The 15,070-nt window shown below is 42.1% G+C and overlaps 1 protein-coding gene across 1 annotated transcript in view; it reads right to left on the bottom strand.

Annotated features, from left to right (window-relative positions):
• LOC119450291 (COP9 signalosome complex subunit 4-like) overlaps positions 1–14,644 on the bottom strand; it is a 39,139-nt gene extending 24,495 nt beyond the window's left edge. Inside the window, exons 1-5 of the mRNA XM_037713713.2 lie at positions 14,487–14,644; positions 14,231–14,310; positions 11,930–12,081; positions 5,720–5,823; positions 2,640–2,793 (exon numbers count right to left, since the gene is read on the bottom strand). Of these exons, the coding sequence (XP_037569641.1) occupies positions 2,640–2,793; positions 5,720–5,823; positions 11,930–12,081; positions 14,231–14,310; positions 14,487–14,563 (567 nt within the window). The 5' untranslated portion in view covers positions 14,564–14,644. The remainder of the gene's footprint in view (positions 1–2,639; positions 2,794–5,719; positions 5,824–11,929; positions 12,082–14,230; positions 14,311–14,486) is intronic.
• Between the last annotated feature and the right edge of the window lie 426 nt (positions 14,645–15,070).

Below are 15,070 nucleotides of genomic sequence, written 5' to 3'. Positions count from 1 at the left end.
ATAGTCTTTCTTGGGCTACTTAAACGCGAAAAACTTTGTCTGTCACTCGATTCAACCGCCCGGCCAAAACCAACCAAGCTACTAGCACTGGTGGCAGAGGGTCATACATGTCAACATTATACAGTGCAAAGGAAACCTCAGGCCTATTTGAGGCAAAATATATGTACATAACCGTGATCCGCAGCATTCATTTAATTAAGAATACACATTGGACTGGGTTTTACATTAGTAAATGAAAAATAAATGCGTTAGAAATGGTGTCAAAGTGACGCTACGCGTTAAAAAATTGGCTACGGCTTAGCTCAGCTAACCCCGGATATGCAAAGCGAAAGCTTTGTTTAGCCTGGTTAAGTCTTGGTTTCACTTGGTTAACCTTTGATTTAGCTGTAATTATTATACTTAGGTATACACTCATCGATATAAGTCAGGTATAAATTATAAGCCGACTAGTCCAAGAGTTTTGCGAGCCGAACGGCTAGCTCTTCCTCAGTCTCCGACGCTAGCTTCGCGCGCTTGGCATTCCGGACCCTCTCCAGTGAAGCAGTTCGCTGGGCGAAAAGACGCGCGTCAGACACCGCTTGGTAAGACGCCAGGGTTGTCAGACCATAGAGAAAGAAACACTGCCAGCTGCGGAAGTTGCTAGGCAACGGCTCAGCTCGTGGTGCAGCCACCGGCCACAGTCAAACGGCGAGAATACGGCCAATGTAGCTTTCGCTACAAAACAAGCCGACTGAAGTCGCGGCTCTGGAGCCGGCTTTAAGCTAACAGTAATAAAAGGTCCCAACAGATGGCGTGAGAGCAGGGCGAACGCGGGAAATTTGAATTGTATTCAGCAAAACCTCCATTGCATCTATCCTGGGAGAAGAGAGGGTGTTACGTATCAGGGTATCAGGGGCAGCAGAAGACTATCGTCTTTTTTTGTCATTTGTAGCGAAGAAAGCAGATATGCAGCCATTTTTTTTTTCTTTCTATTTTGGGTTGTTGAAGTGCAGTAAAAATTATCGAAAATATTGCCAAGTTCAATCTTTGGCTCCCTTAGAACATGATGCGGTCCACCTTTACAGACTTTACCGATAAAGAGTGGGTTTTTGTGGTATTGTACAACAGTAATTTATTATTAAGGCTCAACTTACTTTTCTTGTTAGTTAAGCTTGCACTATATACAAAACAATGAACACACAAGTTTTACATTCCCATTAAGGGGCGCTGAGCTCCCCATTGAGCTGGCAAGTCACAACATTGTGTGGGTAGAGCACGGACCAGTTAACATCTCAGTCATGTTTTATAGTGATACGAGACAAGCTCCTCCCCCTCTTTTTCAAACGAGATCTCTCCCCATTTTGTGAATTGCCAGCTGGCTACCAGCTGACAAAGGCGGCGGCAGAAGCTCATAGATGCCACCCACTGGGCGGCAGTTTGTCTTCATGCATGAGCTTGCGCATGCATGCACACCCTTCCAAATGAAGGGGGAGAGGTTAGGTTAGGGGCTGTTGTTAATACCCAGAGTTTCCAGCAGAAATTAATAGCGGGAACTCTGGTGCTAGTGTCTACAGGAGCTGCAAATGTGGCAGCTCAGCCAGTAGGGGAATGATGGCTAGTTCACGCATTTGCCTAGACTTCCTCCTTCTGGCTTCAAATGGCTCTGCGATTAGCCAAATATCCATTTTCAACGAAATATTGCAATATGCAAATATTGCAATGCAATATTTGCATATTGCTTTAACAATTCACTGACATAATGCATTTATGCAGATTTATTGCCTTCATGCATTAAGAAAGGTTTTCTTGGAAATTTAGGTCAATAAAGGCAGATAAAGCATAGTACATAAAAACGCAGGAGCGCCATGAAGCTACAAGCACGAAAGTCAGACAAATCCATGTAGTACTAGCCAAGTGTACAATGACAGCTGAACAATGATAGTGCCAGAGTGCCCTCTAGTAATTTTAGCAGGAAACTACGGTTAATACATGTTGCTTGTCACACCTTTGTACTTCTCAGACAGTTTCATCAGATGACCCACCTCAAAAGTTACTTGCAAACTTCGTTGTCCCCAGGCATGACCCCTAACAGTGTCTGTGAAAGCATGCTATATGTTGGCGGCTGCAGAGCTCCTCTCCAAACACTGTGTGCAACTAGTGCCACACTTGCAACAATCTACAGTAGAGGTTACTATTTGCACACTACAGAAAAAAGTAGCAGTTAGGTGATGTAGATGTGACAGGAGAGGCATTGTTACCGGTGTAACCTTGGCAATGGGGAAAGAGAAAAGTACACTGCACTCCTAATATCTCTGTACATATTAAATACTTATAAAAATAATTAATTCAGGAATATATTACATGAAAGGCTCAACATTTTGCTCAGGTTTTATAAAAACTATTTCAGGGCCCCTTTGACAACATTTGATTGAGAAGCTTTCTGAGGAACTCCTATGTGGTTTCCTTGTGCTACTGGGTAACAATTTTCTCTGTCGTAAAGATTTCTTCCCCTTGCAGGTTATCGCTAACTTTATTTAACACAATTGGCCAGCACGTACTTTAAAGCTAAGACAACAGCTAAATGAAAAAAAAAATTTATTACATTAAGACCAGATTAATTCTAAAACCATATTACAAAAAAATTATTCAAGGCATCTCACCTTGTAGTAGATTTGCAACTGCTCATTTTTGGTTTCTGCTTGGAGCAGCGAGGCTCGGTTGATGTATGCCTCAGCCTGAACGGGGTCCTCATCCTCCAGGTAAAGGCGAGCAATTTTCAGGTATGTCTCAAGTTTGTAGTCGACAGAGTATTGCCTGCCATTCAAGGAGTTTGACAAATGCAAAGATAGTGAGAATATGCCTCATCAATGCAATAAAAAGTATACTCAATGGTTTACATCTATGGTTCTGAATGTTTCACATCTCGTGGATCCTTGCCACTCTTATGGATCATTCAGGGACCTCTTTGAATTCCTCCCCCTCTCCTTTTTACCCCTGCGAAAACACACAGAGAAGACTGGAGACAAAAGCCACGAATACAAAAAAATGCGGTGCATTTTTGCTGCTGCCAGGATTGAACACTTTTTTTTGTCTGTCAGTTGCAGTCTATGATCTATCATTTAAGGTAGTGGTGGTGGTGCATACTAAAAAGTAGCATGCTGACATCTGGGGCAACCCAAGTGCCAAGTCCTATTCAACATCAACCTTGTTTTCAGAGTAAAACACAGCTTCACTCAAATTGTCATCACAAATTTTGCGTCAGATTATCTCTGGCTCCTTCAACGGACAGAATGTGTCAAAGGTGTGTCCACCATAAAGTGTCATCAAAGGCACCCTTGAGCTCTATACAACTAGGGTCCTTCCCATCTATGGTATTAACATTTTTTTAAACTCTGGGGGTTAAAATGGGAATTATATTTAAAAAGTAAAACCGGGAAGAAATCGGGGGTTTTGTTGTTACTGCCCAAAGTTCAGGATTTTCCTGGTAACTTTCACAGATTATTAACACAGGCAAGGGCCTCCTTTTGGACATTTTATTTTAAAAAGCGAGATGACTCACAGGAACATATAACTACTACATGAGCTGCTTGCAAATCATGTGACAATATCTCTACAAACTCTGGCAGCACTTTTTAAAGAAAGCACATAAGAAAAATGACAAATGGAGATGTGATCGGCAATCCCTTGTTTACTTCGCGTTTTATAAAAACTGATGCAGTTGCATGACCAAGTTGGCACTTCCCGATTAAGTACAAGCAAAGTTAGACGTTATCAGACCGATCGGCAGCTTTCTCTCTGCTTTCATTTCCATTAGTGCGCCGGAAGCTACACAGGGGAGACGGCAACGGGGCTCAAGAGAGCAATGCCCTGCTAGCCCCACCAAAACATTGAATGCGAGATGGCTCGTGGCGGCACACCATGGCGGCCATGGTATCTACGCTTCGCTTTTCATTTCTGAAGCCACGCGTAGCAGACACAGCAACACAGAACTGTCGTGTTTAGACTGGCAGTGCAAAGACGAAATGGTTTTTCTGTCTTTTTTAAGACTACAGACACATATATTCTTTATTTAACTCAAATTAGCAATAATTGTACTACTGAGAATGTTCTCACGATCACGAAATCAGCAAATAGCTGTAGTGGGTGTCCAGCTGCAATCGCCAGGGGAATGCTCTGGCGATCCTGAAATGAGCCAATAGCCCGTTGGTGGACCACCTGCTTTCAATGACGCTGCATGATGACATTGCAGAAGCCAGAGCAATCGATTTTTTGCTACGTTTTACAGTATTGTAAATTCCCTGCTGCATGCAGTGAAGTAATTCGCATGTTGTCAGCAGCCTCTACGACAGATGTGAAATGTTTTCTTACTACGTTCAAAAACTGATCCAGGGCCCCTTTAATAAAGCAGTCTGCACCAGCTACATGGCATTTCTTATTCTACTCTGTTCACAAGTTATGCAGTAGTGAAGGCATTTACACCCACACTAGGAGGCTCACAGTGCACTTCTATAAAAAAAAAGAAAGAAAAGAGGACAAGGTGGAGAGGACAATAGGTAGGGTATGTTAAGAGTACATGGTGTGCAGTTACATGATCCATGCCTGGCACAACAGGGACCGTCCAGAATTGGAGGAGAGTGGTGGCAATGGGTCTCTGACGGCCGTGTCCCGACTTCCTGACTTAGATGTAGTGAGTATTAGCCAATCATGTGGAGAAGTGCGGTAGTGCATGATCCCTGGTATGGTGCAGTTGCATGATCAAGTTGGCACTTCCCGATGTAGTATGCAGTTAGGTGCATGGATGAGAGTCGCACACTGAACCACAGTATTCAAGCACAGGTGAACAAGAGCTGTAAACAGTGCACACAATGTGTTCCTTTTGATCTTTGTAGGCTGAAGGTCAATCACACTGGAGTCAACCTGATGGGCAAGGTGGCGAAAGTCTAGATGGTGGTCAAGCGTGACAGCCAGGAGCCAAACGTGCAACACTCCCACATTTCTGTCCTATTCAGGAGAGAAGGAATGGATAGGTGCAGCTCTGTGTATCCTTATTGCAAAAGGCAAGTAGACCATTTCATTTCATTACAACATGACTCTGTGAAACTACTCTGACATTAAAGAAAGATGCACAAACAAAAAAATTATTCAGATACAATTGAAGCTTTAGAGGGTGCATTGAGGAAGCATTCTTATGTTGGTGCCAATATTTTTCAATATAAAGAAATAAACAGGTCAGTGCTGACAGCTATGTGCCTATGTTAAAGCCTTGTAATGCTGCCTGGAGTACTTGATTTGCGGTTTATTAAATATGCACACACATCTTAAATTTTAACTGCAAAGAAAGAAATGGCTTGAAGCAGTAAGCATGGAGACTACTTACTGTTAATGTTCCACAATTCTCTTTAAAAAAAAAACATCTTTGTATTTGTTGCAGCACTACTGAAAAATGAGAAAGTGCAGCTGAAATCTATGAGAATTGTAACACCAAAAGTTTTGGATATCATGCTGCACCATGAGAGTGTGCAAGGTGGTGGGGAGTTAACCATTAGACAATTTCAGAAGATGAGTTTAAAGTATGCCCGATTCAAAACTAAAACAGTTAAACAAGAATTATGACCAGAAAACCAGAATACCTCGGAACAGGTCAGCTCACTAAAGTGAACGAAATATACTTCAGAATTACTGCCATGGCCACTCGATCAAAACGCACATTTTGATTGAGCGGCCATGCGACTGCACTCACTTCTGCCCAGTTTCCAGTGGAATTCCAACGAGCACACTGGCTGCTTCTCTCCAACTTTGCTCTTGCACATAAATTTCAGCTAGGTGTTGTCGAATGCTTGCCACCTGTACAGAGAAGTAGTTCGAGATGATTTAAACAATTTTTTAAGGGCTATTTTGCTTAGCATAACAAATGACCACTGTGATAATTAAAACCAGCAATCCCATGCTTGTATTGCGAACACGGAGCCTAACACACTACCTTACAAGCAGCTCTTAGTTTAGGCAAAGCATACTTGCACATAGCCACTCATGTTCTACATTCAGTACCCATCGTTGCACAAATAAAGATAGCCAGGTATGCATGGCTTTTCATGCTAAACTACTGGCTCGTTCATGCTCAGATTTCGCGTAGAGCTCATAGTACAAAATTTTCTTCGTTTAATACCATGCTTGGATGCAGTACTTGCCTGTTTTTTCCGGAATAGATCAGAAGTATATCAGCTACATACACGAAAAGCATAGATTTTCACAGCAGCAAAACTACTGCGCCACCAGTCACTATTACTTACAAAACATCGTGTGCACCATATTTCATGTACCATATTTCATCATACCAGTGACGGATGGCACCACTGTTCCTTTCATTGAGATGACTGATTCAGTTCTGCATTGCCACAGATTACATACAGTTGCTATTTATTTAGAATGAAACAGAATAATACTGCATCCAAGTGAAGCATTAAATAAAATACACCGCGGCGTGGAATGAGAGCATAAATGAGTCCGTGGTTGAGCCGGAAGAGCCATGTGTGCATGGCTCCCTTATTTATGCTACATTTAATATTTTCAATAGCAATACTTCTTAGAGAGTACACAAAGAGATCAGAGGAAAATACATGGCCTACTTAATATGCCAGAATTAGAAAACTAGCCTATAACTCAGACTTCTAAGTCTTAAGTAGTTTTACTACACAGCTGATACAAATTAGAGATTGTGTTGTCACATGCCATACTTTTTTTACTGAAAAAAAAAAGTTAATTGTTGTGATGCAATTTCAAAATACATGAATATTACACATTTCACCGCAAATTTTCTAAAATGCTCCATTCTACAAAAAGCACAGAACTGAAATCGCTGGCCAACTCTTAGCCATGGCATCAATATAGCTATCATTTTTATTTTTCAGACCTGATCAAGTTTCTGGGTAAACTTCAGATGCCAATTTTTTAAGACTTTTCCTTATATTCAATGATTGTTCTTTCATTTCATGAAAATTACATTTACATGGTAACTCAACAAGTTACTTAAGAGCATGAGCATTAAAAGTGTTTAGTTAAGTAAAAAGAATAGACTAAATGTCTGCTCTGCCCAGTCAATCTCTCTCTCTCTCTCTCAGTCACTTGAAGCATGATGAACTCTGGTTTCTGTAAATAGGATATACTGGGCCAGAAAAGTAACATTTCTATTCCAATTATTTTTCTTTTCATGCTTCATCAGTGGTCCAAGCAGTGCTCCGCCTATGTTGGTCATGAGTGGTTGATAAGAAAGAAATAGAATTGAGTGAGAGGGATCGTTAAACAATACTGGCTCTAAAGTGCATAGAAAACCCCTTTAAAGGACAATTTGGTAATCTCTTGATCATGTGAGGATAGTGGTTCCTTTAAGTTTCTCAGTAACTCCTGTTGTGTGAAAGACTCTGTTCGACGCGTTGCATAAGAACATCGAAGCAACTGTAAATAAGCAAAAAGCACTTCATTGAAACTGAAACTACATTTGGCAGCCCAGAGAACTTCTAGCTGCTTTTAGTGATGACATCTGCATAAGTGTTCAGCCGCAGCAAATGTAAAACATTCTTGCATTGCACAATTCTTTTTTGTGGAAAAAAAAATAAGAACGATAAGATCGCTTTATGAAGGTCCATTGCTGCCAAAACTTTTATGCTAGCAGATTACTTTAACACAGAGGTTCAAAGCAATAAGAATCCTGCACACTTTTGTTCAAAGACAGCTTCACAAGACGTCAGCACCTATGCTCCTGCTTCTATGATGATGTCACAACTGGCAAGCACACGCAAGCTAGTATAAATTGTCCATTTGAGGGCATGGATTGTGAGTGTACACTAAAATTGGCAGAACTACACAATTATCTGTCACGCTAATTGTGCACAAAGCACCAAGAAGAACTTATGATGCAAATTTTGTTAGGATCTGCATGCCTAAAAAGAGTTGCCCTTTAACCCCCCTTTCACTGCCACTCCTTAAGTAACTCAGGCACCCACTCTTGCACAACCCCTGCTTCTAACAAGTAAACTTATTTTGTGTTTTTCGCATGCTCACTGCCTCTCCTGAAGAAACTCGTGCAAAAAAGAACATAGTGCATCCATTATGTCATCTATGGAGAGGTCATCTAAATACACAAAACTGTCAAAATGAAATTAAAATTAAATTTAAAGTTACATTTCAGACAAGTGGTTTTGAGCACATATCTCAGTGCTCTATCTCGGCAGGGCAGCCATGGCAAGCCAGAGTGGCAGTTCCGTCCGCATATTGACAGATAAAGGAATTGCGAACTATTGCGAATCTGGATTCACAATACTGCTGATATTCAGGCGTGCATAGCTCGGATGCAAGAAGAATGAGAGTGACAACACAAACAATGACTATCAATTTAAAAGTTGCACAGTGGTTGCACTTTTCCACCCCTGAGCAATCGTTCTGTTGATAGTCAGCGTTTTGGTTATCTTTCATATTCTTCTGGCGTCCGTGTCTTGCACTCTTGCATTTCCGTACCACGAAAGGAATTTATGAACTTGAATTCTGAATTGAAGACAGTAATGAGAAGAACCAGCCTATAAGTAGCATGAAACGTCCGCTGAATCAACATGCAAGAACCGGCAGGGACTGGAGAGCAATCGGGAAAAAATCCCCAGCAGTCAAAAGGTTAATAGAACTTTGCGATTGAGATTGCGTATGTATGTAGTTTTAATTCATTGTCTATTATGGGACTTGGTGTTGGCTCCGTACCCATGAGAATGCCAAGACTCGATTATGGAACACTAAAGAGAAATAATGAGTTACAGGTCGATAATAAAAGAAGTTACTTTTACTAAAAATTGAATTGAATTCTGCGGTTTTACGTGCCAAAACTACAATTTGATTATGAGGCCCACCGTAGTGGGGAACTCCAGATTAATTTTAACCACCGGGGATCTTTAACGTGGCAGTTTTGCATTTTCCCCTCATCGAAATGCAGCCAAGATTTGATCCCGCGACTTCGTGCTTAGCGGCACAACACCATGGCCACTAAGCCACCACGATGGGTTTTACTAGAAGTTCTGTGTACCAGTAAATGTAAAAGCGAATGATTCAGGTGATGCTGCTTAGAAATTCCCACATCTGCTTCCCAACACGTTTCAATATAAATGGTATGACAGAGCTTTGGAGACAACTTTAACTCTCCTTTAAGTACCGGTGATTCCATTTTGAATCGTATCATTCAGCTGCATGTCAACAGGGTAAATGCTGTCGATAGGTCGACCTACGAAAACCTACGACTTCCAGTTCATCTGCTAGTGTGCCACCATGCACTGATGCCAGTTGTATGCCTGCTCTTTCTATAGTTGTGTTGCTTGCTTGCATGTACACGTGCTGCATGTTTCGGTTTGCGATTCGCAGTGCCACATCACTCGTGTTTTAAGTACACATTTATAAAAGTAAAAAAAAAAAAAAACATAATGCAATAGCGCCACCGACGCTATTGCAGTGCTTTCGTTTTTCTCGAAAGCACTGGTGATCTACACTCTGCAAATGGCCAGTGCAAATGGCAGTACGGTATCATGTTCCGGGTTTGGCAAAGCGCCGGGGGCAGGTAGAGGGGGCCTCCTTCGCCCATTTGTTTGCACTTTCTCTTCTCTATTTGTGCAGTGAGTTGTTAGGCCTCTAACAACGTATTGTAAACAAAATGGGTAGTGATCGCATATTATTCACAACACAAGGCCCATCGTGACACTGCTTCACAGAAACACGATACATGGGGCCGGGAAGCCAAAAAACGCAGAGTCCTGGTAACCAGATGTGGATGGTGTTTTGAAGCGGGGAAATGGAAACGCGAAAGTGGCATTGGTAATGATGTAGTGTCCACGTGTCATTCAGAGGAGTTTAGAAAAGTACACGGCCAGGAAAAGAGACCCCTCGAGGGGAGAGCCATGAAGGAGAGAGAAACGAGGGGCAGCCACGTTCTTGATAATCAAATGCCTGTAACTCTGCTTTTACTGCATCATTTTCAAAAATTATTGTGGCTGCACGTTCACTGTAGAATCGTACACAACTGGCACTACTATATAAAAATTTAAACCTCGAGCTTGTTTAGGGGCCCTTTAAAAGGCCCCAGTGGGACATTTACATAAGGGGGAAGCAAGAAAAAAAAATATGTGCAGAATACAGCCAAAAAGTTGAAAATGTATAATTATAGAGTTACAGAGCAGAATACATAAAAGAATATACAGTATGATATCTGAATGTAATGATCTGTTGTATAGCATCATTGAAAACAAAGAAATTCCAAACGGCTATCTGGTGGACAATAGCATGCACCAATGACACATTGCGCATGCCCAATGCGTGCAGAGACCGACTATTTGAAGGGGAGAGTTGACTTTCACTAGAGAGGGTTGATATTCCTTTTTAATGACTATAATAACTTCGCCTCCTCGAAAACCTTCCCTGTCCTTACGAAACATTAAAAAAGATGGGTCAAGTGCAAGTTCGCTGTTTGTGATGTCACTGGAAAGCCACGTTTCAGTACTTATTACTGTATCTGGGGTGCAAGAATGTATGAGTGTTTTTAGTGCGTCAATTTTGTAATAAAGGCTACGAAAATTTGACCAGAGCAATGAGGCTGCATGTGTGGACGTAACCTTACGCCTTTCAGTTAGCTTTGGTCAAGTACTGGAAGGTTTGTTCCTTGCAGCAACCTGAACAACATTATTAGAGGCCGAGTCATACCGGTAAACAGAGCCTTTGAAATGCAGAGAGGTAAAATGAATAGAAAAACTTTTGTTTTCTTCACAATTGCTCTTAGAAAAGTCGCGCAACTGCCTGCAAGCCAACTGTACCTTAGGTAAAAGTCTTCCTCTATCCACACTCTAGGGACTCGAGGTTTTTCAGTTTGTGGGCATTTTGTAGCATTTGTTTTTGATTTAAAGTTGAGGAATTTAATGATAATAGGGCGGTAAAAACCATGATGGCACTGACCAACACGATGGGTGCTTTCAATGTCACTAACGTTGACCTTCAAGTGAGCTGAACAAAACTCCGTCACAATGGCGTCAGATTCGACATATCCTTCATGGCCTTCTTCAGGTATACCCTTGATTATAAGGTTGTTGCGCCTCATTCTGTTACTTATGTCATCAACAACATCAACAAGTTCATTTGCTTTTGATGTTTATCTTAACTTCTTGAACAGAACTCGTGACAGCGTCAAAGTGCTTTTTGATTTCCAGTACCACTACTTTTTTTTTTTTTTTTCGATAGCGGTGACACTGGTATTTAAGGCTGCAATTTGTTGGTTCACTTATTTTAGATCGGATGACATTTCTTCGCGAAACTCTTTCAGAAACGCTAGGACGTCCTCAATCCTGGGCCCGAGGTTACTTTGAACGTCTCCAGCTCAAAGCAAGAGCAGAGCAAGACACATGCACAGCAAAGTTAATGAGGGTCTGGGGCAAAGCACGCGAATAAATCGCGAATTGTCATGGCAAAGTACAACCTTACTTTGACTGGGCTGGCAGCATGCAATCAAACGAATGCGTGCGCGGCATGTGCACAAATCCTCACCCATTTGTACATCAAAAAAGGCACATGCACGGGGGATCAACGGCCTCAAACATCGCCCAAGGCTACCTATGGCAGGAAAATGCAGAACTTTGAACATGCTGCTTGTGGCCGCAAATCCTTAGTTAAAACTTCCTTAGTGGGATTTCGTTGATTTGTCAATTGTGGATTTCAATTTATTGTGCAAGTAGTGTCCGCCTCTTTGAGAAATCCAGTTCAAGGACTACAATTGTGCTATCTGCCACAGGTGATTATTAAAATTTTGTAAGGCTGGAAAAAAGCCAAGACATAAGACACATGGTGAGCATAATGTCACTTAGTCTATAGCTGCATAAAAAAAGGCATATATTCATTTTTAATTTCAATATTGCTACACAGCATAGGTGCAACTCACCTGTTCTTCAAAAGACACAACCCGAGGTTGAACTTTATCCAGTGTGAAATGAGAAACGCATTTTGAAACATCATCCGGTAGTGAAGACAGGTGGTTGCCAACATCAGTAAGGAGTTGTCGAGATATCACAAGGCTCACATTCTCGTTAACAACTGTAGATGTAACAGAGAAAATACTATAAGAAAGGACTCCTAAAACTGTTTCATGCTGTACCATAGACATAATACACTGAATCATGACAGAAAGGCAACAGCATTCTTAGTGCAGAGCTTTGCTTGGAAAGCCTGTCACATAAGATCTGCATACCTGTTCACAAAGTCCAAACCTTTCAAGTACATGACCAGAGAAGTCTTCGTGCCCCTCTCTTCACTCCCCCACACTCACTGCATGTGACAAAATTCAGCATCATATGCTGTTTGATGCTTTAGCATTGCTGGATGTAACAAGAGGTTCTGACAGTGAAGGTGGAGCAACCTCACATAGTTAGGCGAGGTTGACTGGTAGAATTTTGCGAGTGAAGTCGAAGATCTTGAATTCAACCTCATGCACAAGTTTGAGGGTGTGCCATGTCGAATGTTTGGTGTGGTGAAGTCAAATACTTCTATAGCTTCTCAGGTACAGCATAGCTGGAATTTTTCCCTTTTATCACAGAAGAATGAACAAAGCAGCAGCGATAGTGCCTGATGAGGAAAGTGAAAGCTTTTTCCTCCTGCAAACACCACAAAAAGCAGAAATTGCAGGGGGTAGATAAATAAAACCCATCCTCGAAACCCTTTCTGGCACATCTCTTTGTCTTCTGTCCTGTCCTCAAATTATCCCATCCCCTGACACACTGTGTGCTGGCCCTTCTGGCAGTTCCTCCTGATCAGCACTCTACCAGCTAACCTCCCCTGTACAGCCTTTTGTGAAAGGAACTTTGTTGCTTCTCCTTGTAGCTGTTATCTTTTATGAACGAGTGGCCTTCCGCAAATAAAGGATTTTCTTTATTTCTGATGGTCTCGCTAACCCACTCTTGCCACCTTTTGCTGAAAATTTTACCCAGTCTGGAGCACACCTTTTCAAAAAATGATCAGCACCAATATATTTGAGGCTTGATCGCAGCAGGCCACCGCTACACTGGAGCCAGCTGCCGGGAGCAATACAACTGACAGCCAGGCCATTTGCCAGTGCATCATTATAAAGACGGTAGCACAAGTTTTGCAGTTGAAACCTCCAACTGAACAAATGTTTCTACAAAGAATTATATGTAAATTGCCAGCATCACGGCTTGATGTGCCTGTATCACAGGTATCAGAACATGTTTACAAAAGTTTATGCATTGTAAAAACTAGGTACAGGCAGGGACAAAATAATATAAGACCTGCGAGCACATGCAAAACTGCATTCTTGCGCCCTTTACCAAAAATAAATAAGTGCCTCCTGTCGAGATATGGCACTGCACATGCACATCATTTCATACTTATGTGCCTGCCCATGCGCCAACTTTTCGCCAGCCTGCTGTCGGAATCACAATGATTGCAGGAGATTACGCTAGGAGAGTGATGTCCTTTTCGGTCGGTCGAGTGAGCAGTGCATTGTCACATGTCACAACATCACGCATTCGCAATGCATGTCTCGACACAAGTCGCTTCCTACGTTAAAGGGTGCAAGCATGCAGTTTGGCACGTGCTTGTAGAACCCATATTTTGTCCCTGCCTGTACATCTAGCAGTGAGGATACAACTTTGAAAGTTACGAAATGAGGTTTAGGACCTGACCTCGACAAGGAGGTTGAGATAGATTGATGGCAATTGCTGGAAGCTGAGGCAATTAAGTTTTGAAATCACCTCAAGGGGTGATGTTGAGCAAGGTCATTAATGCGATCTTTGATTGAGCCTCACCAGTTTTTTGCCTACCTTTGGTTCTTATTAATCAATCTTGCATTCGGCAAATTTTTAAACAATCTGTACATATTTCTTGCACGTGAAAACTCGCCACTTCCCACGCGAGAGCACCAATAAGTCCTACATGTCTGAACTGCCGAGCGATAAGCCAAAGCAGAAAAGCGACAAGTCCGGAAATGAATTGGGGAGGCGAACATTCTTTCGGAGTCGTATCCGAATAAATGCATAGCAAGAAGCTTGGCGCGCGGTTTACGACCACTGCACTAACAAAAACCTCACTTTTGTGAATGTCGTCGCTTTTTCACATTCCATTCATTTTAACTCAAGTAAAGCGCCAGAGTCTCTTACAGCACAGTGCGGAACTGAAGAGGGCTTAATTAGTCGCATTTGTACATCGACAAAAGCTTACTGTCACTTACTAGCTTCGACGAAAACTTTCAGTCCTTCTACGAGTTCCTGTCCAGAATTCTTCAGAATGCTCTCAAGAACCGCTCTATACCTGTGGGAGAATTTGTAAAAAAATATTCTGAAACCCACGTAATAAAATAAAATTGTCGGGTGAATGACAACTCGTAAAGACATATTAGCAGTGTCAACCGCTGGGCACCTCTCTGTCGGGGCCGGAAAAAATGAAATACATCCAGTAGCGAACTTGACTGTTCGAGCTGTTCCCACCTTTCTGCTTGATCTTTAGGCGAACCTCCAGCGACTGCCAAGCTAGAGAGTTGCTGTCGATAAGCTGCCGCAGACATCCTGTAGAAGCAACGAGAAAACGGGGCAGTAGCAGAAGTAGCCGGCCTGTAACTATTGTAACAGCACTATTATGATGCTGCCACCATAGCACCAGGGTTTCCAGATGGCCCCAACAAAAAATAGCCAAATGGTCTCAAAATGTAGCCCAAAAATAGTCATACTCAAATTTTTCATGAGCGAAAAGTAGCCAAAAAAGGCGAAGCACCAATTGCGATAGCAAATTAGTAGAGAGCTATACGGAGTAAGGATAGTAGTTTTATCAGCTGTATAAACTTAGACATGCAGCAGCACCAGCAACGCGCAGAACTGTTGTCGACGCAGTCGGCGTTTTGCATGGAGGAAGGGAAAAAAACTGGCGTTTTGCCCGCGTTCGCACCGAACGCGCGCGGCGTTTTTATATAAATACGTATTTGGTGCCGCAGCTAAACGTCGCCTCCCCTCACACCTTCGACCCATCACATCACTTCCCCGATAACCATGATGGTAACGTCCGGTTTATTTTCATG

Source organism: Dermacentor silvarum, chromosome 4, assembly GCF_013339745.2.
Source record: "Dermacentor silvarum isolate Dsil-2018 chromosome 4, BIME_Dsil_1.4, whole genome shotgun sequence".
NCBI lineage: Eukaryota > Metazoa > Arthropoda > Arachnida > Ixodida > Ixodidae > Dermacentor > Dermacentor silvarum.
This window is presented reverse-complemented; position numbering and strand designations above follow the sequence as displayed.